General features: G+C 39.0%; 1 protein-coding gene across 1 annotated transcript in view; it reads right to left on the minus strand.

The window, feature by feature from the left end:
• The window catches only part of itfg1 (integrin alpha FG-GAP repeat containing 1), a 402,483-nt gene extending 375,210 nt beyond the window's left edge, over window positions 1–27,273 (minus strand). Inside the window, exons 1-6 of the mRNA XM_061963663.1 lie at window positions 26,836–27,273; window positions 26,659–26,743; window positions 26,432–26,562; window positions 18,954–19,011; window positions 13,069–13,146; window positions 8,216–8,310 (exon numbers count right to left, since the gene is read on the minus strand). Of these exons, the coding sequence (XP_061819647.1) occupies window positions 8,216–8,310; window positions 13,069–13,146; window positions 18,954–19,011; window positions 26,432–26,562; window positions 26,659–26,743; window positions 26,836–27,013 (625 nt within the window). The 5' untranslated portion in view covers window positions 27,014–27,273. The remainder of the gene's footprint in view (window positions 1–8,215; window positions 8,311–13,068; window positions 13,147–18,953; window positions 19,012–26,431; window positions 26,563–26,658; window positions 26,744–26,835) is intronic.
• Window positions 27,274–27,432: the final 159 nt, after the last annotated feature.

The following is a 27,432-nucleotide window of genomic DNA, read 5'->3' on the forward strand; positions in this document are numbered from 1 at the left end:
ATTAGTAAAGCATATGAAAGACAAAACATGCAAAATAGTGGGATTTTTCAACAGTGTCTCTATTCATTTTAGGCATTAAAAAAACAACAACTAAATATTTTAGTGAATGTGTAGGTACGTTTTGAGCACAATCAACAATACTGCGATAAGAATGATAAATGTGAAAATGTTGGTGACAATAACCGTGATATGAATTGTTTTTATATTGTTACATTCCTACTATAGATCAATAAATACATTGCTACGAACAATGAGAGACCGGGCTTTCTGCTCCGCCGCTCCCAGTCTGTGGAACGCTCTCCCTGACCACCTGAGGGCACCACAGACTGTGGATGCTTTTAAAAAAGGCTTAAAAACCCTTCTTTTTAAAAAAGCCTTTTTTTTAGATATATGCATACTAGTTCTAGCTATTTGGCTGTTCTAGTTTTTATTTTTATTTATTAGGGCCCGCATGGCCCATTGCATAAGGACTCCCACAGGGAGTCCTTATGCAATGGGACATAAGGACCTATTGAATTTGTAAGGTTTTATTCTTTATTCTTCCGCCGCCTCTTTGAGCACTAATTTGACCCACTTAACATGCTTCAAAACTCACCATATTTGACCCACCCATCAGGACCTGCGAAAATTGTCTTTTAATAAAAAAAACGAACCACAAAACTCAAAATTGCGCTCAAGCGCCCCCTAGGAAAAAAAAAACTAGACTGCCTATATCTCCCACAAGGAAGATCGGAGAGACATGAAACAAAAACCTGTATGTAGATCTGACTTAGACCTAGTTTTCATAATCGTATATCATCGGGCAGAAATCAACAGGAAGTTAGCAATTCCCCCTTCAAGACAAAAAAGTACTAAAAACAGTTACTTTTGCCTCTTTGAGCTGTAATTTGACCCCCTTAACACGCTTCAAAACTCACCAAACTGAACGCACACATCAGGACTGGCAAAAATTGCGATCTAATAAAAATACCTAACCCGAAATCTCAAAATTGCGCTCTAGAGCAATTTTTTAATAAAACGGAGAAACAACTGCTCCTCGGAAGAAAAAAATGACAAAACTGACTGTAACTCCCACTGGGAAGGTCGGAAAGACATGAAACGAAAACCACTATGTAGGTCTCACTTAGACCTACATTTCATAAATTGACAACCCCCCAGCAAAAATCTACAGGAAGTTTGCTATTCCCCCTTCAACACAACATTTTTGTAAAAACCCGTCACCTTTCTTCAAACATTATCTCCTCTGAGGGTGTTTGTCGTTTCGGCTTCAAACTAACACAGGAGAGAGATTGAACCCTTCTGATTGAAAGTTAGCGAAAGAGTTTTGATACCGGCTCCGGTTTTGATTTTATGACCCTTCAAAGAGCCGCTGCGCTGATGCTGCTGTTTTTTCAAGAAGGCTGCTTAAAAGCAGGGCGCACCAGCGTGCCCACACAATGCAGACAAGGTAGGTACACTAAACAAAAGTATTGGGACAATTCGGACTAAAAGTAGACAAAAGTATTGGGACACTTATGATGGAAACTGAACAAAAGTATTGGGACACTTAGGACTACCACTGGACACACGTATGGGGACACCTACACTGGACAAAAGTATTGGGACACTTAGGACTACAACTTGCCAAAATTATTGGGACACTTGGGACTAAAACTGGACAAAAGTATTGTGACACTTTTTTTTTTAGATATATGCATACTAGTTCTAGCTATTTGGCTGTTCTAGTTTTTATTTTTATTTATTAGGGCCCGCATGGCCCATTGCATAAGGACTTCCACAGGGAGTCCTTATGCAATGGGACATAAGGACCTATTGAATTTGTAAGGTTTTATTCTTTATTATTCTTTATTCTTCCGCCGCCTCTTTGAGCACTAATTTGACCCACTTAACATGCTTCAAAACTCACCATATTTGACCCACCCATCAGGACCTGCGAAAATTGTCTTTTAATAAGAAAACCGAACCACAAAACTCAAAATTGCGCTCAAGCGCCCCCTAGGAAAAAAAAAACTAGACTGCCTATATCTCCCACTAGGAAGATCGGAGAGACATGAAACAAAAACCTCTATGTAGATCTGACTTAGACCTAGTTTTCATAATCGTATATCATCGGGCAGAAATCAACAGGAAGTTAGCAATTCCCCCTTCAAGACAAAAAAGTACTAAAAACAGTTACTTTTGCCTCTTTGAGCTGTAATTTGACCCCCTTAACACGCTTCAAAACTCACCAAACTGAACGCACACATCAGGACTGGCAAAAATTGCGATCTAATAAAAATACCTAACCCAAAATCTCAAAATTGCGCTCTAGAGCAATTTTTTAATAAAACGGAGAAACAACTGCTCCTCGGAAGAAAAAAATGACAAAACTGACTGTAACTCCCACTGGGAAGGTCGGAAAGACATGAAACAAAAACCACTATGTAGGTCTCACTTAGACCTACATTTCATAAATTGACAACCCCCCAGCAAAAATCTACAGGAAGTTTGCTATTCCCCCTTCAACACAACATTTTTGTAAAAACCGGTCACCTTTCTTCAAACATTATCTCCTCTGAGGGTGTTTGTCGTTTCGGCTTCAAACTAACACAGGAGAGAGATTGAACCCTTCTAATTGAAAGCGGCTCCGGTTTTGATTTTATGACCCTTCAAAGAGCCGCTGCGCTGATGCTGCTGTTTTTTCTAGAAGGCTGATTAAAAGCAGGGCGCACCAGCGTGCCCACACAATGCAGACAAGGTAGGTACACTAAACAAAAGTATTGGGACAATTCGGACTAAAAGTAGACAAAAGTATTGGGACACTTGTGATGAAAACTGAACAAAAGTATTGGGACACTTAGGACTACCACTGGACACACGTATGGGGACACCTACACTGGACAAAAGTATTGGGACACTTAGGAGTACAACTTGCCAAAATTATTGGGACACTTGGGACTAAAACTGGACAAAAGTATTGGGACACTTAGGACTAGCACCTGCCAAATATTGCAGCTTTAATTTGTTATTATCTTTCTATTTTTTTAATACACTGTAGCACTTTGAGGTTGTTTACTCAATGTAAAGTGCTTTTTACAAATAAAATCTATTATTATTATATCATCAGCTTGTCAATCAGGACGAGGAGATGTATGTCCCTCAGGGAGGACATGACATAAGTGAGAAGCGCTGACTTAAGACAATCACCAGAACATTTGTCAAAAGTTGCACCATGGCAGAAATCCCACTTATTTTTCCATTATTATCATTTTCTCAGCTCATTTGTTCTTGAAATGAAGTCATAATAGATTTGCGATGAATACGTCAAGCAAGCACATGCACATTTCTGAAATGCAAGTAAGATGTTGACTCAGATGGAAATCATCTTTTGTTTTTTTAAGAAGACATATTAGAATAAGACAACAATTATCCCCAGGCTGTTGTGTCTTCTCAGAGTTGCTGAGTCATGCTTCTTGCCAGCGAGTGTGGATCCTCCTAATCTTTGCTTTGCCGTATTGACGTGCGTTTTCTTCATCCCCGCGGTGAATGGCTGCCTTTGTACCGAGGAGGTGACGCAAACATGACATGCGGCTCTCAGCGTGACCGCCATCATAAACACTTTGCAACGACATGCAAGTTGGAATATTCTATACAAACAATTATTGGCTCCTTCACCTCCATTATAGATGAGACATTTTCATCATTTCTTCCTGGGTGTTACAGAAAGTATGAGAATGTGTGAGCTGCTGCCTGCTCTTATTTGCTTATACAGTGGGGCAAAAAAGTATTTAGCCAGCCACCAATTGTGCAAGTTCTCCCACTTAAAATGATGGCAGAGGTCTGTAATTTTCATCATAGGTACACTTCAACTGTGAGAGACAGAATGTGAAAAAAAAATCCAGGAATTCACATTGTAGGATTTTTAAAGAATTTATTTGTAAATTATGGTGGAAAATAAGTATTTGGTCAATAACAAAAATTCAACTAAATACTTTGTAATATAACCTTTGTTGGCAATAACAGAGGTCAAACGATTACTATAGGTCTTTACCAGATTTGCACACACAGTAGCTGGTATTTTGGCCCATTCCTCCATGCAGATCTTCTCGAGAGCAGTGATGTTTTGGGGCTGTCGCCGAGCAACACGGACTTTCAACTCCCTCCACAGATTTTCTATGGGGTTGAGGTCTGGAGACTGGCTAGGCCACTCCAGGACTTTCAAATGCTTCTTACGGAGCCACTCCTTCGTTGCCCGGGCGGTGTGTTTGGGATCATTGTCATGCTGGAAGACCCAGCCACGTTTCATCTTCAAAGCTCTCACTGATGGAAGGAGGTTTTGGCTCAAAATCTCACGATACATGGCCCCGTTCATTTTTTCCTTAACACGGATCAGTCGGCCTGTCCCCTTAGCAGAAAAACAGCCCCAAAGCATGATGTTTCCACCCCCATGCTTCACAGTAGGTATGGTGTTCTTGGGATGCAACTCAGTATTCTTCTTCCTCAAAACACGAGGAGTTGAGTTTATACCAAAAAGTTCTATTTTGGTTTCATCTGACCACATGACATTCTCCCAATCCTCTGCTGTATCATCCATGTGCTCTCTGGCAAACTTCAGACGGGCCTGGACTTGCACTGGCTTAAGCAGGTGGACACGTCTGGCACTGCAGGATTTGATTCCCTGTCGGCGTAGTGTGTTACTGATGGTAACCTTTGTTACTTTGGTCCCAGCTCTCTGCAGGTCATTCACCAGGTCCCACCGTGTGGTTCTGGGATTTTTGCTCACCGTTCTCATGATCATTTTGACCCCACGGGATGAGATCTTGCGTGGAGCCCCAGATCGAGGGAGATTATCAGTGGTCTTGTATGTCTTCCATTTTCTGATAATTGCTCCCACAGTTGATTTTTTTCACACCAAGCTGCTTGCCTATTGTAGATTCACTCTTCACAGTCTGGCGCAGGTCTACAATTATTTTCCTGGTGTCCTTCGACAGCTCTTTGGTCTTGCCATAGTGGAGTTTGGAGTCTGACTGTTTGAGGCTGTGGACAGGTGTCTTTTATACAGATAACGAGTTCAAACAGGTGCCATTAATACAGGTAACGAGTGGAGGAAAGAAGAGCTTCTTAAAGAAGAAGTTACAGGTCTGTGAGAGCCAGAGATCTTCCTTGTTTGAAATGACCAAATACTTATTTTCCACCATAATTTACAAATAAATTCTTTAAAAATTCTACAATGTGAATTCCTGGATTTTTTTTCACATTCTGTCTCTCACAGTTGAAGTGTACCTATGATGAAAATTACAGACCTCTGTCATCATTTTAAGTGGGAGAACTTGCACAATCGGTGGCTGACTAAATACTTTTTTGCCCCACTGTATAACAATATCATTCAATAATCTATAATCATTGTGACAGAGATATATATCATTTTTGAAGGAAGACGCCAAGGAAGAAGGACAAAAACGGGATTCCCCCGCAAAAAAAAAAAATGCCGTTTTGACAGGTAAGCGGAGCAGACGTACTGTAGGTTGACCAGCGCTGACTCGTACAGTACGTGATGTGACGCTTCAACTCACGCATCTACTCAATGGTCCTACAACACATCGCCATTAACAGCTTTTTTTCAATAAGATAAACGACGTAATCATCAAAACTACTAAGGCATGACGAAGTTCATTCTTCAGCTCTTCACTCAGTGGACAGTAAACAGACATCAAGTTTCACTTTTTACTGGTTTCATTATTTAATACACCATATTCAAGACTATTTACTGTGTATAATACACCATATTCAACACTATTTACTGTGTATAATACACCATATTCAACACTATTTACTGTGTATAATACACCATATTCAACACTATTTACTGTGTATAATACACCATATTCAACACTATTTACTGTGTATAATACACCATATTCAAGACTATTTACTGTGTATAATACACCATATTCAACACTATTTACAGTGTATAATACACCATATTCAAGACTATTTACTGTGTATAATACACCGTATTCAACACTATTTACAGTGTATAATACACCATATTCAACACTATTTACTGTGTATAATACACCATATTCAACACTATTTACTGTGTATAATACACCATATTCAACACTATTTACTGTGTATAATACACCATATTCAACACTATTTACTGTGTATAATACACCATATTCAACACTATTTACTGTGTATAATACACCATATTCAACACTATTTACTGGTGTATAATACACCATATTCAACACTATTTACTGTATATATTACACCATATTCAACACTATTTACTGTATATATTACACCATATTCAACACTATTTACTGTATATATTACACCATATTCAACACTATTTACTGTATATAATACACCATATTCAACACTATTTACTGTGTATAATACACCATATTCAACACTATTTACAGTGTATAATACACCATATTCAACACTATTTACTGTGTATAATACACTATATTCAAGACTATTTACTGTATATATTACACCATATTCAACACTATTTACTGTATATATTACACCATATTCAACACTATTTACTGTATATATTACACCATACTCAACACTATTTACTGTATATATTACACCATATTCAACACTATTTACTGTATATATTACACCATATTCAACACTATTTACTGTATATAATACACCATATTCAACACTATTTACTGTGTATAATACACCATATTCAACACTATGTACTGGTGTAGAATACACCATATTCAACACTATTTACTGTGTATAATACACCATATTCAACACTATTTACTGTGTATAATACACCATATTCAACACAATTTACTGCTTACAATACACCATATTCAAGACTATTTACTGGTGTATAATACAACATATTCGACACTATTTACTGGTGTATAATACACCATATTCAAGACTATTTACTGTGTATAATACACCCTATTCAACACTATTTACTGTGTATAATACACCATATTCAACACTATTTACTGTGTATAATACACCATATTCAACACTATTTACTGTGTATAATACACCATATTCAACACCATTAACTGTGTATAATACACCATATTCAACACCATTAACTGTGTATAATACACCATATTCAACACTATTTACTGTGTATAATACACCACATTCAACACTATTTACTGTGTAAAATACACCATATTCAACACTATTTACTGTGTATAATACACCATATTCAACACTATTTACTGTGTATAATACACCATATTCAACAATATTTACTGCTTACAATACACCATATTCAACACTATTAACTGTGTATAATACACCATATTCAACACTATTTACTGTGTATAATACACCATATTCAACACTATTTACTGGTGTATAATACACAATATTCAACACTATTTACTGTGTATAATACACCATATTCAACACTGTTTACTGTGTATAATACACCATATTCAACACTATTTACAGTGTATAATACACAGTGTTGGCACTAACGCGTTATTTTGTAACGTGTTACTGTAACGCTGTTACTTCCGGCGGTAAATAGTAATCTAACACGTTATTTTTTATATTCAGTAACTCAGTTACCGTTACTACATGATGCGTTACTGCGTTATTTTACGTTATTTTTTATGTAGTATCGGCTAGAAACTGAGAAGATCTGAGTGTGTTTTATTGGAGAGCTGCAGAAGAGGCGACGGAGAAGAGGCGCGCTCTGTGGATGTGTGTGTGTGTGTGTGTGGGAGGGGGCGTGTCTGTGTTTACTAACAAGACATCATGGCGAAGCCCGCCCGAAGCCGAGTTTCTTAACATGGAGATATTCTCACTACTTTTCTTTTGTCGACCACAAAGAAAAGAACATTTTAGTTAAATGTAAGTTGTGTCTTGGATCAAAGATCCTATCCTGGCAATCAAAATCTGCTGAAACAGCTACAAAAGCAACATGCTTCGACGAAGCTAGTAAAGAGAGACACACTTCACCTTCTAAGCAACAGCGGCTGGATTTTAACGAGGCACTGCTAGCCAGGACAACATTGATAGAGCCTAGAAGACATGCAGGCTATTTCTACAGTGGAGTCACCCGCTTTCAGGCAGCTAATTAGCATGATACCGGGCATCAAATGGCACCTGGACATAATGTGTAAAGTGTAAAATACACCATTTGTGCAGCCCTTTGAGACATTTGTGATTCAGTGCTATATCAGTCAACTTTGATTGATTGATTGACTTTTTGAAGGGAACTTACCGGCGGTCAAGTCCTTGTTGAGGTCAATGAAGGCGTTGGCGTGAGGGACACGCATGTTGACGTCTGAGCTCAGAGCTCTCTGACACAACACGTTCCTACGAAGGAGAGGAAAGACCACGAAGGGAATATAAGTTGACATTTCAACACTTCCTTTCTAGTGCCAAACTTTATTGGGAAAAAAAGATGATAAAATGTTTAGGGCTGCGCCAAACGATTATTTAACTGAATAATCATTCATCTGTAGATGTCATTTATTTTGTAATTAACTGTTCTTTAGTGTCGTGGTTTTTCAAATTAAATCCCCAAAATCCACCAACAATGTTCTTCTATGTAGAAACTTTCAGTGCATGTTGTTTTGGTCGGGGATTTTTTCCGTCATCCTGAAGAATTACCCTTGATGCCTTGTTTAAGTGCTGCTGTCAAAAGTTCTGCTTTACACTTTTGAAAACACTTCAAAAGGCTCATATTCCACGGTGGCATGGAGGTGTGTTCTGATCAGGGTTTAAATACCGATCAGCTGATACCATCACATGTATTAACTGTAAATATTAATGTGGAGGGAAAGTGCGATCAGGAGCAAAGGTCACCGCCTCTGTCAATGGTGTTGAGGGCGGAGCACCATCGGCTAGAGGCGGGGCATGTGCTGGACGGCGAGACACAGCCGGCAGGTGATTAGATTTCACAGGTGGTACGTGGTGATCTAATCATCTGTTGTCTTTAATAGTGAGCGGCCAGCGGAGGAGGAGGTGTTGGGAGAGACTGGAGAGACAAAACTTCTGAAAAGATTGTGCTTGAAAATACATGGCAGTGTTTCCCACAGGACAGGCATCTATTTGTGGTGGTGTGGTCGGGGGGCGGGGGGTGGCGGCGGCAGCGGCGATGACCAAGAAGAACGCGGAGTTGGAATATAATTACAACATTTTATGTACATATTTATATACAGATTTGAACAATTAGTGATTCACTGAAATATATTTATTAATTGTGGTTCTTACAAAAAATATATCTTATAAAATATAAAAGCTAAAATGTCTCTTAAAGCTCTGCCCCTTTAATTAGTGAATACTAAATAATTTAACTTTAGCCTAATACTACAATCATATTATTTACCAGCAACATAAAGTGAAACAGAGGCAGAGGTGTCCTGCCACAGTCAGTCAACCTCCTCCTCCTCCTCCTGCTGCTGAACAGGTAGGCCTACCTCCTCTCCAAGTCGAGCCCTTTTCGGCCGTTGAAAATATTTTTCTATACTCATCTGTGTGAAGGAGTGAACATCCAACATTAGAATTTATTACTAACGAGCAGAACCGCTCTATGTACAGTGCCGTCTAACCTTAAGCGGCAGCAGCTCAACACATGCTTGGTTCAACGTTAAGGTTTTTTTCTACTTGCCCGACTTCTCAAATCTACTTGCCCCAATATGTTTACTTGTCCTGCCTAGGTTTTTTTCTGGCTGTGTAGTGCTCATGGCTTATATCTTACTAAAATTCTTCCCGTTGACTATTTACAACACTACACAGTATTTATTATTATTATTATTATCTATAATTACATTTAAATGGCATTGTATACATGTAAAATTAAATGGTATTTCACATTATTTGACCAGTAGCAGTTACACCCATCTGAACAGGTCAGCCACCTGTTTTAAGCCCGATCACAGTTGAAATCTTGAAATAAAGGGCTTTTAATGGCCAAAACATTAACCTGGACAACATTTTAACAGCTGGTTGGATCAGATTTTATTATTTTCATTGCATTCACATGTTGCAGTGGACAGTGGACAATTTAGCTTCAGTCCATGTGTGTTTATTGACAACATGGTTATAACCTGGACACGTTAGCTCGTCGGTAGGGTAACCCGTGACTTTTACTACGTTCGTCTGCCCCGGCCCACGAGTCAAACAGCGGCGGTGTTAATGAAGCAGCGGATTAACGTTAAATATATGACGAGCCGCGAGCGATGCAGCTATAACATATCTACCTATAACCTATATTACCCTCGTAGTTTGATCCCGTTTCGTCCGTCCGTCCGTCCGTCCGTCCCTCTTCTTCTTCTTCTTCTGGCCCACCAGGTGAATTAAGTGCTATTGGCGGAGTTACCGCCACCTACTGCACCGGAGTTGTAACTACAAGCAACATTCACAGACAGTCCCATTGCTTTTATGAGCGGTCGAGCGAGTCAAAAGCCGAAAAATCCATTTGTGGCGGACGTAATTCTTTCGTGGCGGGCCGCCGCAAATAAATTAAGGTGTGGGAAACACTGCATGGACAATAAAACTCTGTTAAAAACGACACGCCTGGCTCCTGTGACGTGGTATCTGTGGAACGGGTAGGGATCGACCTCCACAGAGTTGTTAACCATGTAAGCCCAAATCTTAACTGTCCTCGAGTTGCCAAGCAGGGCATATTTCGCACGAGAAATGCTGCCAAAAATGTACGCCGAAGTGAGGAAGATCATAGCCGCATGATTAAGTCAAGTCACTTTCTTGGCGCTGACATGTGCGACGATCCATTACATTGTCGTCTGGGAATTAAAAAGTGCCTGACTGCAAATGTATTTTTTATTCGAGTTTGATACATTTTGTATTAAAAAAAAGCCGCTGCCTGACCAGGGCTCAGAACATCTGCAGAGACTCCTCCTCCGCTGGCCGCTCACTGTTAAAGACAACAGGTGATTAGATCACCACGTACCACCTGTGAAATCTAATCACCTGCCGGCTGTGTCTCGCCGTCCAGCACGTACCCCGCCTCCTAGCCGATGGTGCTCCGCCCTCAACACCATTGACAGAGGCGGTGACCTTTGCTCCTGCAGGCGCGCTGATCGCACTTTCCCTCAACAATTAGTTATTTGTGGTCAGGGGGTTCTCAACCTTTTTGACCTCGGGGGTCAACTTTTCCTCTCCAGGGGGCCAATAAAATATTAACACTCCTGATTTTTTTCACCTACTTACAGTTTATAACCTTGTTAAATGATATGAAATCATGTGCTGATCACTAAGATTTGTAGCTGTTTACCAGACAGATTAAAAAAAAGAAAGTACTAACTAGGGCTGCAACTAACGATTATTTTTGATAGTCGATTATCCTAACGATTAGTCGACTATTTAGATAATAAAGTGTACACATATTTAATAGCTCTAATTTTTTTTTTTATTAATTTTTTTATTATATTATATATTATATTTATTATATATTATATTATATATATATATATATATATATATATATATAAAATAAATAATATAGTAATATATATATATATATACATATATAATATATGATGATGATTAATAAAATTATAAATAAATATAATATATATATATATATATATATATATATATATATATACATATACATATATATATATATATATATATATATATATATATATATATATATATATATATATATATATATATTATATTTATTTATAATTTATTAATTTATTAATTATTTATTTTCCATCAACTTCTAAATGCAGCTTAAGTTATTTTAGGCATGTGTTTACTAACAACAAAGATGACTAATTAATTCATAAATATTTATTTATACTGTAACTGTGCTGCTCATTCAACTGTTACAGACATTAAAATTCCTAAAAAAATGTTGTCTATTTAAAAGAAAGGAAAGGCAAAGTGCTAAAAAAAACAACAATTAACCTTGTTTATGTGTTTAAAAAATATAGTTAAAATAGCAATGAAAACAAACAACAAAACACAATCTAACTTCCTCATAAAGAACAGCATGTTGTCTCTCTCTTGCTAGCTAGATAGCAAGGTAGAAGCTAACACTCTTACTGAGTGATGACGTCACGACTATAGTCGACAAATATAATTGTCAGCGACAAATTTTACTCTCGACATTTGTGGACAATGTCGACTAATGGTTGCAGCCCTAGTACTAACCATACATAATGCATGAAAAGGGACTACTGAGGAAAATAAATGTACATTGTGGAGGATGCATATATGTTTAAGAGTTCTTTCTTTTTACATAGCCATGTTTAGAGGATCTAGTACTTTTCTTTTGTATATTCTACCAGTCTCTCTTGGTCTTAAGATTGTCTGTTTAGTGTCTTAAACCATTAGGAATGTGAAATACAACACCCACTCTTTCCTTCTCAGTGTTGCGAGGGGGAGAGAAGGGGTTTTCTTTGTGCGCAAAGGAGTTGGCTTTTCCGTTGGAATGCCAGATCAACTAGAGTAGCCGATATGAATGTATTGGTTAAACTGATCTCCTAAAGCTTTAGTAAAACTTGAAAATATTCCAATTCTGTCTTGATGGTCCTTCTTACTCAGCATATATGTCATCGAAAGAACTTGGGATGGACCAGTAACTTAGATTCCCTGGGAGGAAGAACTGGTCCGACGCAACAACATACAATTATGTCGTGTTAAAATAAACAATTAATACCGATGATATTTCTTAACTAAACTGTCAATAAAATTAAAGTGCAAAGCGAAAATACAGTTTCACCACTTTAGTCATATTTTTTGCGCTTATGAAACTTCTCTATGACTTTAGCTCCAGACTTCTTCTGTTTGTCATTACTGCCACAAGTGGTGGAAAAGTGTATCACAACCGAGTACTGCTGAGATACATATATATCTGGGGAGCGCTCGCGGCCCTACGGTTAAGAAACACTGGACTATATGATCTGAAATCTTACTTTTTGGGCCCTGATACGAATACTTTAAATATGTAAGATCACTAAATGGCTTTTATATTTCTAATCACACACATGTAGGCATTGTAACAATATCAACTAATTATTTTTATTTTTTTTATACTTCAGACCATTTTTTTTCATACCATTTTTAAGCAATATAAAATCCAAGATTTCAGTTCACCTGTTGACGAGGGAGCAATATTCTGTGGTGGCCTGGTCTGTGACTCCAAATATGTCTGGGATCATGTCGCCATTGAAGCTGCAAGGAACATTGAAACCATGATCAACATAAAACTGAATATTATTGAACATTGTCTCATTTATTTTCCTTTTTATCACACAATAGGAATGAAAATCGATCATTTAAACAGGGATGTCCAATTGTTTTGCTACTGAGGCCTGCACACTTTAAAATTAAAATTATTTTTCATTTTCAGAACCAATACAATTAACAGGTTTTTTTTACCTTGTTGTTTCCCCTCAAGAAGAGTCTCCGTCATAAAAATGGTAAAAATAAGTCATTTGGTATTTTTTTTCAATGCTTAAATCTCTAAATCAAAAATGGAGTTAATTTTTTTATGTTTGAATGCTTTTTATGTTAATGAAAACCCTGTTTTTTATAGCGAAAACACAAAACACGGAAAGGGTTAAGGTTAGGGTTACCCCCAAAGTTTTCAAAAAAACAATATTTGATGTGACGTATTTGGAGCCTTACATGGGTCAATCATTCATAACAACATTGATTTTGATTCATTATTATTTTTGGAGCAATGACAAATAAAATAAAATACAATCTCAAATCCTTAAATTCTCAGGGATCCAAAAAATATATAAATAATAATAAATAAAAAAAATAAAAAAAATCTGATATTGAAGCGTTGAAAGTAAAAATAAAAAATCCAATAAATATATCAATTATTTACAAAACATTTTTTGAAAAGAATCAATAAATCAATCAATTATTTAAAAAAAAAAAATGTAAATCAATAAATCAATTAACTATTTAAAAAAAAATTTTGAGCAATTGATTTATTTATTGATTTTTTTTTCAACACTTTAATATCGGAAAAAAAATGTTTCAAATAATTAATTTATAACATTTTTTTTTTTTGGATCCCTGAGAATTTAAGGATTTAAGATTGGTTTTTTTATCTGTCATCCCTCAAAAAATAATAATGAATCAAAATCAACGTTGTTATGAATTATTGACCCATTTAAAGGCTCCATTTACGTCACATCAAATTTTGCATGTTTTGTGTTTTTGCTATAAAAAACGGGGTTTTGATTAACATAAAAAGCATTAAACATAAAAAAATGCACTTAAAATTAATCAATTATTTTAAACATTTTTTTTCTGATATTAAAGCGTTGAAAGTAAAAAATAAAATAAATCAATAGATGAATAAAAAAAATTTTTTTTTTTAAATTGAGTAATTAATTTATTTATTGATTTTATTTTTTTATTTTTAACGCTTTAATATCGGATTTTTTTTTTTAAGTAATTGAATTATTATTATTGTATCTTTTAATTTAAACGCTTGATCATCAGGGGGCCATTTGCGCCCTGCAGCTATTTTTTAACGGGACATTCTAAAAATACTATAAAGTCATAAAAAAAAAAACAAGAAGTGGAATAAAAGAGCAAAAAGGTGACATGGAAAAAGAACAAGTTACAATAAGCTGCTGTTCAAGCAATTTTTAAAACTTTAAATTCGTCATGATCAAAAAATAATAATGAATCAAAATCAACGTTGTTATGAATTATTGACCCATTTAAAGGCTCCATTTACGTCACATCAAATTTTGCATGTTTTGTGTTTTTGCTATAAAAAACGGGGTTTTGATTAACATAAAAAGCATTAAACATAAAAAAATGCACTTAAAATTAATCAATTATTTTAAACATTTTTTTGTGATATTAAAGCGTTGAAAGTAAAAAATAAAATAAATCAACAGATTAATAAATTATTATTTTTTTAAATTGAGTAATTGATTTATTTATTGATTTTATTTTTTTACTTTTAACGCTTTAATATCGGATTTTTTTTTTTAAGTACTTGAATTATTATTATTTTATCTTTTAATTTCAACGCTTGATCATCAGGGGGCCATTTGCGCCCTGCAGCTATTTTTTAACGGGACATTCTAAAAATACTATAAAGTCATAAAAACAAAAACAAGAAGTGGAATAAAAGAGCAAAATAGTGACATGGAAAAAGAACAAGTTACAATAAGCTGCTGTTCAAGCAATTTTTAAAACTTTAAATTCGTCATGATCAAAAAATAATAATGAATCAAAATCAACGTTGTTATGAATTATTGACCCATTTAAAGGCTCCATTTACGTCACATCAAATTTTGCATGTTTTGTGTTTTTGCTATAAAAAACGGGGTTTTGATTAACATAAAAAGCATTAAACATAAAAAAATGCACTTAAAATTAATCAATTATTTTAAACATTTTTTTGTGATATTAAAGCGTTGAAAGTAAAAAATAAAATAAATCAACAGATTAATAAATTATTATTTTTTTAAATTGAGTAATTGATTTATTTATTGATTTTATTTTTTTACTTTTAACGCTTTAATATCGGATTTTTTTTTTTAAGTACTTGAATTATTATTATTTTATCTTTTAATTTCAACGCTTGATCATCAGGGGGCCATTTGCGCCCTGCAGCTATTTTTTAACGGGACATTCTAAAAATACTATAAAGTCATAAAAAAAAAAACAAGAAGTGGAATAAAAGAGCAAAATAGTGACATGGAAAAAGAACAAGTTACAATAAGCTGCTGTTCAAGCAATTTTTAAAACTTTAAATTCGTCATGATCAAAAAATAATAATGAATCAAAATCAACGTTGTTATGAATTATTGACCCATTTAAAGGCTCCATTTACGTCACATCAAATGTTGCATGTTTTGTGTTTTTGCTATAAAAAAACAGGGTTTTGATTAACATAAAAAGCATTAAACATAAAAAAAATGCACTTAAAATTAATTAATTATTTTAAACATTTTTTTTCTGATATTAAAGCGTTGAAAGTAAAACATAAAATAAATCAATAGATGAATAAAAAAATTTTTTTTTTAATTGAGTAATTGATTTATTTATTGATTTTATTTCTTTACTTTTAACGCTTTAATTTTTAAGTAGTTGAATTATTATTATTTTATCTTTTAATTTCAACGCTTGATCATCAGGGGGCCATTTGCGCCCTGCAGCTATTTTTTAACGGGACATTCTAAAAATACTATAAAGTCATAAAAAAAATAAAAAAAAGTGGAATAAAAGAGCAAAAAGGTGACATGGAAAAAGAACAAGTTACAATAAGCTGCTGTTCAAGCAATTTTTAAAACTTTAAATTCGTCGTGATCAAAAAATAATTAAAACCTAAAATCGATGGATAGATCTCAAGTTTATCTAAAATTGTAAGCGTTGAAATTAAAATATGACTTATTTTCAACACTTTTATGAGTGGACACCTTTTGGATCACCTTTTTTTGAACTGTTATTGGTAAAAAAAAAAAATAAGCAATGTTGTTTATTGGCCTATTTAGGGTTTTAAAATGTTTCAGGGAAAATGTTGCATATGTTTCGATAAAAAATTGGGGTTTCTTTGGAAGAAAAGGGCATTTAAGTAAAAAAAAAAAAAAAAAGAAAGAAAAAACATTATGACAACGGATAGATTTGGAGATATTAGTAGATATTTAAGTGTTAAAAGTAAAACTATATATATATTAACATATGACTTATTTCTTACACTGAGACCCAACTATTTTGGGGTCCACAGGAACTTTAACATTCACCAAAAATTGAGGGGTGTTCTAATGGTTTTGAAAATGAAACATCTTTTAATTTTTCAGTGTGGTCCTCAGTTTAAATACGTTTAGATACCTCTGCTCGACATTAACAATCTGTCCATTTTAAGTCTTTTTTGTTTGTTTGTTTAATGCTCTTTTTGTCAAAAAAAAACCCCACACAAAATATGCAATATTATCCCTCAAAAAGCAAGTGCAGTGTCAACACCGTGTATGGTGGGGATGGTGCTCTGCTAACCTCGACTGCGGATGTTGTGGATCGGTGGAGGGAATACTTCGAAGACCTCCTCAATCCTACCAGCACGTCTTCCTATGAGGAAGCAGTGCCTGGGGAATCTGTGGTGGGCTCTCCTATTTCTGGGGCTGAGGTTGCCGAGGTAGTTAAAAAGCTCCTCGGTGGCAAGGCCCCGGGGGTAGATGAGATCCGCCCGGAGTTCCTTAAGGCTCTGGATGTTGTGGGGCTGTCTTGGTTGACAAGACTCTGCAACATCGCGTGGACATCGGGGGCGGTACCTCTGGATTGGCAGACCGGGGTGGTGGTTCCTCTCTTTAAGAAGGGGAACCGGAGGGTGTGTTCCAACTATCGTGGGATCGCACTCCTCAGCCTTCCCGGTAAGGTCTATTCAGGTGTACTGGAGAGGAGGCTACGCCGGATAGTCGAACCTCGGATTCAGGAGGAACAGTGTGGTTTTCGTCCTGGTCGTGGAACTGTGGACCAGCTCTATACTCTCGGCAGGGTCCTTGAGGGTGCATGGGAGTTTGCCCAACCAGTCTACATGTGCTTTGTGGACTTGGAGAAGGCATTCGACCGTGTACCCCGGGAAGTCCTGTGGGGAGTGCTCAGAGAGTATGGGGTAACGGACTGTCTTATTGTGGCAGTTCGCTCCCTGTATGATCAGTGTCAGAGCTTGGTCCGCATTGCCGGCAGTAAGTCGGACACGTTTCCAGTGAGGGTTGGACTCCGCCAAGGCTGCCCTTTGTCACCCATTCTGTTCATAACCTTTATGGACAGAATTTCTAGACGCAGTCAGGGCGTTGAGGGTATCTGGTTTGGTGGCTGCAGGATTAGGTCTCTGCTATTTGCAGATGATGTGGTCCTGATGGCTTCCTCTGGCCAAGATCTTCAGCTCTCGCTGGATCGGTCCGCAGCCGAGTGTGAAGCGACTGGGATGGGAATCAGCACCTCCAAGTCCGAGTCCATGGTTCTCTCCCGGAAAAGGGTGGAGTGCCATCTCCGGGTTGGGGAGGAGATCTTGCCCCAAGTGGAGGAGTTCAAGTACCTCGGAGTCTTGTTCACGAGTGGGGGAAGAGTGGATGGTGAGATCGACAGGCGGGTCGGTGCGGCATCTTCAGTAATGCGGACGCTGTATCGATCCGTTGTGGTGAAGAAGGAGCTGAGCCGGAAGGCAAAGCTCTCGATTTACCGGTCGATCTACGTTCCCATCCTCACCTATGGTCATGAGCTTTGGGTCATGACCGAAAGGACAAGATCACGGGTACAAGCGGCCGAAATGAGTTTCCTCCGCCGGGTGGCGGGGCTCTCCCTTAGAGATAGGGTGAGAAGCTCTGTCATCCGGGGGGAGCTCAAAGTAAAGCCGCTGCTCCTCCACATCGAGAGGAGCCAGATGAGGTGGTTCGGGCATCTGGTCAGGATGCCACCCGAACGCCTCCCTAGGAAGGTGTTTCGGGCACGTCCGACCGGTAGGAGGCCACGGGGAAGACCCAGGACACGCTGGGAAGACTATCTCTCCCGGCTGGCCTGGGAACGCCTCGGGATCCCCCGGGAGGAGCTGGACGAAGTGGCTGGGGAGAGGAAAGTCTGGGCTTCCCTGCTTAAGCTGCTGCCCCCGCGACCCGACCTCGGATAAGCGGAAGAAGATGGATGGATGGATGGATCCCTCAAAAAATATTTCAAAGTGGAATATTTGACGTAGTGTGAGTTTGTAAAGTTATGACGTAAGTAATCGGAGACTTAAGAAAGTCAATAATTCTGAACAATATTGATTTTGATTCATTATTATTTTTGAAGCAGTAACAGTTTTAAAGAAAGACAAAAAAACAGCCTGCATGGCAGCTCTGTCATTAGTAACCATGACAACTTTTTTTGCATTATATTCCACCTATTTTCTCTTTTATTACTTGTCGTGTTACTTTTTGTAATAATATTTTCAGAATGTTCTGCGGGCCGCACTTTGGACACCACTGATTTAAACGGAGCGAGTATGAAGGCGACATTATACTTACTCCATGACGAGAGGCTGATCTTTGAAGGTCTTGTTCAGCCTGAGCCAACCCACCGTGTCTGCAGAGAGCCAAACAGTGAAGATAAACATCTGTACCTGGACTAGTGTTGTCCCAATAACAATATTTTGGTACACGGTACCGGCACCAAAATGTATTGAGATACTTTTCTAAATAAAGGGGACCACAAAAAATGTCATTATTGGCTTTATCTGAACTAAACCGAACCAAACCCCCCGTACCTGGCGGGCGGGCGGGCGGGCGTGTGTACGTGCGTGTGTGTGTGTGTGTGTTACGGACAGCAAAGCCCTGTCTGTCTGTTATTTCACTTTACCTTTTTCTGTGTTGATTGAACTGTGTTGAAGCAGCAAAAAAGGACATTATGTTAAATGAAGAGTTTCTGTCTCTGATAGTTGATATAATAATGTAAGTGCATCATTAAGCCTACATGAACTCCATGGTGTTCAGGGATGAATAGTCTCTCCTATTGCTTTGTACTATTTTTTCAGCTATAGTTCCATGAATCATTAGTAATGCAGCAGCCTAGTTTTGAATGGCAGGGTCCCTGCTATCACATGTTGATAACAATATAACATTTCCAGTACATAATAAAAATCAACTACAGGCTTCCCAAATGCTGTAATAAATGAAGCATGATGAGTTGACTTGAAACTGTTTAATGTTGCACTTTTTATATGTAGAAGAAAAGTTTTGTCATTGTATTTAATCTGAGCAACAACTTGAGGCAGTTGAATGTTGATTAACGTGGGCAGACTTATTATAGTGTTAAAAGGATAAAGCCATTGTTTACAAATTTGGTAAATAAATAACCAAAACATTTATATTTTGTTGTTTTCTTACTCTACTGAAAATGAACCGAACCGTGACCTCTACACCGAGGTACGTACCGAACCGAAATTTTTGTGTACCGTTACACCCCTAGTGTATCGTGACATGGCCTAAAAATATCGAGATACTAATAAAAGGCCATGTCGCCCAGCCCTAACACACACACATATTATTATCTAGTTGTAATGGTGTCAGGGTGGTAAGAGCAGAGGTGGGACCAAGTCATTGCTTTGCAAGTCACAAGTAAGTCTCATGTCTTTGCCCTCAAGTCTCGAGTCAAGTCCCGAGTCAAGACAGGGCAAGTCCGAGTCAAGTCCAAAGTCAAGACTGGAAAGTCTCAAGTCAAGTCCCAAGTCCTGCATTTTGAGTTTCGAGTCCTTTCAAGTCCTTTTAACCACAGACTAATATATTTACACAGATTGTGTATGCTTTTCAAACGCTGTATTTATTTATTAAAACAAGTGCATTTGAAATTGCAGGAAAAAAAATAGTGCTGACATTGCACTTCATAATAGCACTATTAACCATCCATCCATCTATTTTCTACCGCTTATTCCCAATAGCACTATTAACCATCCATCCATCCATTTTCTACCGCAGTCATTTTAAACATTTAACTCATTCCTTTACAGAATAAACACATTTGAAAAAACAAGTACTTATTTGCACAAAAGTGTTCACATTGTATTTCCATGGCATATTGCATTGTAACTAGTTCCACAGCAGTTTCTATCCTGTTCTTACCTTATCTCATTGATCTCATCTCATACTGTATGTGTGTTGATGTGTGCGTACACATGACAAACATAACAAATACATGAACATAACAATGAACAGAGTTGTACTTTTTAGATGTCAGGGCCCTAGTAGACGCCGCATTGGTTGCTGTGACGTGAGCAATTTGGCCGCCATCTTGAAGTGGTTGTATTTTATGAAAATAATATTACCACATTGTTGAGAAGGAGCAAAGATCTTCAATATTTGTATGTGAAAATCACAAATAAATCTTCTGGGGGAGGATGACCCCCCCTACAGGGGTTTGGTTTACAAACTTTCAGCCCCACCTAAAACAAAATTCACCAGCCGCCCCTGATTATGATGCATTCTCATTTTAGGCAAAGTATAAGACAATACTTTCTTAACAGTATAATTGTAAGCAGGAATAAGTCTTCAAATAACAATATTCAAATACTAACATTGTTGGGTAAAACAGCATTTGGTTTTATTCTGAATCCAGTGAAACAGATTGGTGGTTTTAGCTGATATAAAGACTTTCAGGTGTTTATATATGTTGAAGTATTTGGCAGACGCTTTTATCCAAAGCGACATACATCAAAAATACAATCAGTGTAAACATGATCATTTAAGGGAAGAATGTAATAGAAAATATCAATACAAAGTGTCAAGACAGAATAAACTCTCAACAGAGATACAGTCTATAAGATATATAGATATCTAATGTATTCATACATTGTTTATGTAGGATATACGCATGTATATATAACCTAATCATATTGTTTCTTCAACTTAAAAATAGCTGAGCGTTTTTTTCCCCTTCTCTGGGATTATATTCCCAGTTTTGATTTCGGACGTCTGGTCACTTATAGCGTATAAGAATATTATATTACTGTTAAGCAAACTATGAATAATAAAACATGTGTCCTTCATCATAGCTACACGTATGACAAAAAAGCGCGTGAAAATCAGTGTTATTCAGTGAGGTAAAATGAATTAAATGCGCTGACAGTTCATTGCTCCTGCCAAATGAATTGCACTGAGTGGAGCGGATCACCACTCCAAGATGGCGGCCCCGCGTCTCGTCTGCGCCAGTAGGCAGTAGCGCTTAATGCTGCGTCTACTTATAAGATGTCCAGGGCCGGCCCGTGGCATAGGCCGTATAGGCAAATGCTAAGGGCGCCGTCCATCAGGGGGCGCCACGCCAGTGCCACAAATGTTGGAGAAAAAGAAAAAAAAAAAAAAGTTGGTACTATTATTTCTAAATACAAAAAATAATCCCACGTTAATTAAAATGCAAATTAAAGCCTATTTAATAGAAATATTATTTGTTACAACATTACGCCCCCCTCTTCCCCCCGCACGGTGCGCCCCCCCCCCCCCTTCCCGTATCATGACTCTTTTTGGACGTCACCACATCAAAAAAATCAACACAAGATGTCAAAACGGCCAAAACTGTCAGGTGCCCAGGGAAGAAAAAAGAGAAAAGAAGAGGAGGAGAAACGAGAAAAGACAGAGGTAGCAGGTAGGTAACGTTAGCCTACATGAAATTATTTTGTCTGTTACAGAATGTGATAGTAACCTGGCTTTTTAGCATTAAGCTAATGTCACATGATTCGGCAATTGCTAATCAATACATAGCTAGTTCTGTTTTAACGTCGGGTTAATATTGTGGAGGGGGCTAAATTGTTATGGAAAATAATAATGTAACGTTAGGTAATTACAGTACTCCCACCTTACATTCCTCAGGGACATTTGTATTAGATCTTTTAAGCAGGTGTTTTTGTTTACATTGTTATTGCCTTCTGGTTAGCTAATGTTTGCCCTGCAGGTAATAGTCACTTTTCCACCCCTTTATATACAGGTATTAGGTATAGTTGTAAGCAGAGGTGGGTAGAGTAGCCAGAAATTGTACTCAAGTAAGAGTACTGTTACTTTAGAGATTTATTACTCAAGTAAAAGTAAGGAGTAGTCACCCAAATATTTACTTGAGTAAAAGTAAAAAGTATGTTGTGAAAAAACTACTCAAGTACTGAGTAACTGATGAGTAACATACACACACACATATATATATATATATATATATATATATATATATATATATATATATATATACATACATATACATTGTTATATACAGTATATAATTTATATGTATTTATTTTGCTGTTTTTGTTTACATGTTAAAGATGTTTTAATGAATATACATGCATGTTTAACATATAGATTCCTTTCTTTCATGCAGACTAGAATATAAGTTGGTGTATTACCTGATTCTGATGACTTGCGTTGATTGTAATCAGACAGTAGTGCTGATAACGTCCACGTTTTCAAATGGAGGAGAAGAAAAGTTCCTCCTTTCTGTCTAATACCACATGAAAGTGGTTGGTTTTTGGCACCTTATTTGTCCAGCTTCCATATTCGTTTTTATACACTTTACAAGAAATATATTGGCGTCAAACTCCGTAGCTTGCTAGCTTGTTTGCGCTGGCTTTCGGAGACTCTTGTTTTGAAAGCGCAGGCGCGATGGAGCGGCACTTTTATTGTGAAGACAGGAACGTCCTCATGTGCGGTCAGTCTTGAGGCTTTTGACGGGATGTACGGTTGAAATAAAAAAAGTATATTTTTTCCTTCACACTTTTGATTGATTGATTGGAACTTTTATGATTAGATTGCACAGTACAGTACATATTTCGTACAATTGACCACTAAATGGTAACACCCCAATAAGTTTTTCAACTTGTTTAAGTCAGGTCATGTGACCACCTGGCTCTGTTTGATTGGTCCAACGTCACCAGTGACTGCATCTGATTGGTGGAACGAAGTGAAACGTCACCACTAAGGCAGGCACTTTGAAGGTCTGTCTGACAGACCAAAACAAACAAAGCGTGCATTAACAGATCGATAAAAATTAGTAGCGCGTAGCGAGCTGAATGTAGATAAAAGTAGCGGAGTAAAAGTAGCGTTCCTTCTCTATAAATATACTTAAGTAAAAGTAAAAGTATGTTGCATTAAAACTACTCTTAGAAGTACAATTTATCCCAAAAGTTACTCAAGTAGATGTAACGGAGTAAATGTAGCGCGTTACTACCCACCTCTGGTTGTAAGTAAAAAAAAAAAGGTCAAAGACAAAGCTATTCGGTTTCTTGTGAGTATATACACTTCACTGCCGATGTGGGGGGGCGCCACCTAAAATCTTGCCTAGGGCGCCAGATTGGTTAGGGCCGGGCCTGGCTCCTGCCAAATGAATTGCACTGAGTGGAGCGGATCACCACTCCAAGATGGCGGCCCCGCGTCTCGTCTGCGCCAGTAGGCAGTAGCGCTTAATGCTGCGTCTACTTATAAGATGTCTATGGTTATAACGTTAGCAGTGAGTTTGCAGCCTCACTGATTTAACTACAAGGCAAATAAAAGTCACGTTATTTAGCCAATAAACGTTAGCTTACATTCAAAACTTACCCTTCTTTGTGCAACTTCAAATGTCGAACGAAGTTGGAAGTCTGTAATATTCGAACTGCGTGATATGCATACGGCAATTTGCTTTTTGTTGACCAATTCGTAGTTTTTATACCCGAACGAAACCAACTTTGGCATAATTGTTTCTCACTGGCACGTTGTTGGACAACTCTTGTTCATTGGTTGTCCTGCAATTTGATTGGATGAGTGCTGTGTGATGAAAACAGCGTAGATCTAATTTGATTGGCTGTTGTACCAGCTGACAGGAACAACACGCTGATCGACACAGACGGAGAAAATGAAAGATACGGAGCGCTCCCAAATAACTTTTTAAGCTTTGGGTTTTGGGGAAAGTAGCAAGTCATGTCAAGTCAAAAGGCTCAAGTCCAAGTGAAGCCACAAGTCATTGATGTTAAAGTCTAAGTTGAGTTGCAAGTCTCTTTACATTTTGTCAAGTCGAGTCTATCCATCCATCTTCTTCCGCTTATCCGAGGTCGGGTCGCGGGGGCAGCAGCTTAAGCAGGGAAGCCCAGACTTCCCTCTCCCCAGCCACTTCGTCCAGCTCCTCCCGGGGGATCCCGAGGCGTTCCCAGGCCAGCCGGGAGACATAGTCTTCCCAACGTGTCCTGGGTCTTCCCCGTGGCCTCCTACCGGTCGGACGTGCCCTAAACACCTCCCGAGGGAGGCGTTCGGGTGGCATCCTGACCAGATGCCCGAACCACCTCATCTGGCTCCTCTCGATGTGGAGGAGCAGCGGCTTTACTTTGAGTTCCTCTCGGATGGCAGAGCTTCTCACCCTATCTCTAAGGGAGAGCCCCGCCACCCGGCGGAGGAAACTCATTTGGGCCGCTTGTACCCGTGATCTTGTCCTTTCGGTCTTGACCCAAAGCTCATGACCATAGGTGAGGATGGGAACGTAGATCGACCGGTAAATCGAGAGCTTTGCCTTCCGGCTCAGCTCCTTCTTCACCACAACGGATCGATACAGCGTCCGCATTACTGAAGACGCCGCACCGATCCGCCTGCCGATCTCACGATCCACTCTTCCCTCACTCGTGAACAAGACTCCGAGGTACTTGAACTCCTCCACTTGGGGCAAGATCTCCTCCCCAACCCGGAGATGGCACTCCACCCTTTTCCGGGCGAGAACCATGGACTCGGACTTGGAGGTGCTGATTCCCATCCCAGTCGCTTCACACTCGGCTGCGAACCGATCCAGTGAGAGCTGAAGATCTTGGCCGGAGGAAGCCATCAGGACCACATCATCTGCAAATAGCAGTGACCTAATCCTGCAGCCACCAAACCAGATCCCCTCAACGCCCTGACTGCGCCTAGAAATTCTGTCCATAAAGGTTATGAACAGAATGGGTGACAAAGGGCAGCCTTGGCGGAGTCCAACCCTCACTGGAAACGTGTCCGACTTACTGCCGGCAATGCGGACCAAGCTCTGGCACTGATCATACAGGGAGCGAACTGCCACAATAAGACAGTCCGTTACCCCATACTCTCTGAGCACTCCCCACAGGACTTCCCGGGGTACACGGTCGAATGCCTTCTCCAAGTCCACAAAGCACATGTAGACTGGTTGGGCAAACTCCCATGCACCCTCAAGGACCCTGCCGAGAGTATAGAGCTGGTCCACAGTTCCACGACCAGGACGAAAACCACACTGTTCCTCCTGAATCCGAGGTTCGACTATCCGGCGTAGCCTCCTCTCCAGTACACCTGAATAGACCTTACCGGGAAGGCTGATGAGTGTGATCCCACGATAGTTGGAACACACCCTCCGGTTCCCCTTCTTAAAGAGAGGAACCACCACCCAGGTCTGCCAATCCAGAGGTACCGCCCCCGATGTCCACGCGATGTTGCAGAGTCTTGTCAACCAAGACAGCCCCACAACATCCAGAGCCTTAAGGAACTCCGGGCGGATCTCATCCACCCCAGGGCACCGAGGAGCTTTTTAACTACCTCGGCAACCTCAGCCCCAGAAATAGGAGAGCCCACCACAGATTCCCCAGGCACTGCTTCCTTATAGGAAGACGTGCTGGTAGGATTGAGGAGGTCTTCGAAGTATTCCCTCCACCGATCCACAACATCCGCAGTCGAGGTCAGCAGAGCACCATCCCCGCCATACACGGCGTTGACACTGCACTGCTTCCCCTTCCTGAGGCGGCGGATGGTGGTCCAGAATTGCTTCGAAGCCGTCCGGAAGTCGAGTCTAAAGTCATCAAATTCATGACTCGAGTCCAAGTCATGTGACTCGAGTCCACACCTCTGGGTAAGAGTGGACAATATTGTGTGTGCCCTTGTCACACACACACACACGCCAAGTTAACTTTCAGTTTCGATCCGTGATGCAACATACGCACAAAAGCATAGGACGAGGGCGACTTCGGGTGCCTCGGTCGGAAACTAAACTAAACTCGAAACTGCATAAATACCTAATGTCTGGTTGTCGCCCCAAAAGATGAAAACCGAAGAGTCCGTCAAGCTCATCTGCGAGGTGAGGAGGACGTCCATCTGGGAATCCCCATCGTAGTCGCCGGGGACCACGCTGGTGAGGACGGTGTCGCTGGCACGGGAAGGAGAGAACATTGGCAAACCACCCTCCAGCATTACCAGGAACATGTGGTCATCACCATGGCGACCGGTGTATAAACATACTCACCTTGGCAGAATGCCTTTGGAGATGTTAACCCTGGGCTTGAAGTAAGGTGCTTTGGAGTCCGCCAGGAAGATCACCAGCTCAGACTCTGCATTAAAAAAAAGCAATTGTGAGAAGGGAATATGTAAGATATTATAATGGTAATGTCACTAGTAAGAGAAGGCGGGAGTGACGTCATACGTTCCCTGATGATGAAGATGTCCGTCTGTTTGTCGGCGTTGAAGTCACCAAACGCCGCCAGCGTGCCGTTGTTTTTGCCACCGAAAAGGTCGGCCGTCACATCCTGGAGGGCGAAGGTTTCGTACTTGGCGACAAACGGCAGCAAAAAGGCCAAAACGGCCCAGTTAAAGAAGCGCATCCTGGAGCAGGTGCGGCGCAAGACAACAACACCACGCCGCAATACGGCACAACCGCTTTACGGCACGAAAAAACAACACGTCTGTTACGTTAACCAGTATATAAAAGCAACAGAAATATTTTTAAACGACTTTTATGTTTTATACGCGTCCGTTTTGTAGCGAAGTGTGCACATTAACCGCGTGGACGCGTCGTATTGAATGGGATATTTCCACTTCCGTGTTTACGTTAGTACCGTGCTAATGTGAGTCTGGTGTTTGACAGCGGCGCAACGGAAAGGAAGTTAATGTCGTCATGTGGGTTTGCTGTAAAAAATAAAAGTTCGGCGCTTCAAAAAAAACTCACACAATGCTCATTTTTAACACTTCAAATATAGTATACTTATTTATACTCTAATATTAAATATTCTATTTAAAATAA

The sequence above is a fragment of the Nerophis lumbriciformis genome, linkage group LG06 (genome assembly GCF_033978685.3).
Source record: "Nerophis lumbriciformis linkage group LG06, RoL_Nlum_v2.1, whole genome shotgun sequence".
NCBI classification, from domain to species: Eukaryota; Metazoa; Chordata; class Actinopteri; order Syngnathiformes; family Syngnathidae; genus Nerophis; species Nerophis lumbriciformis.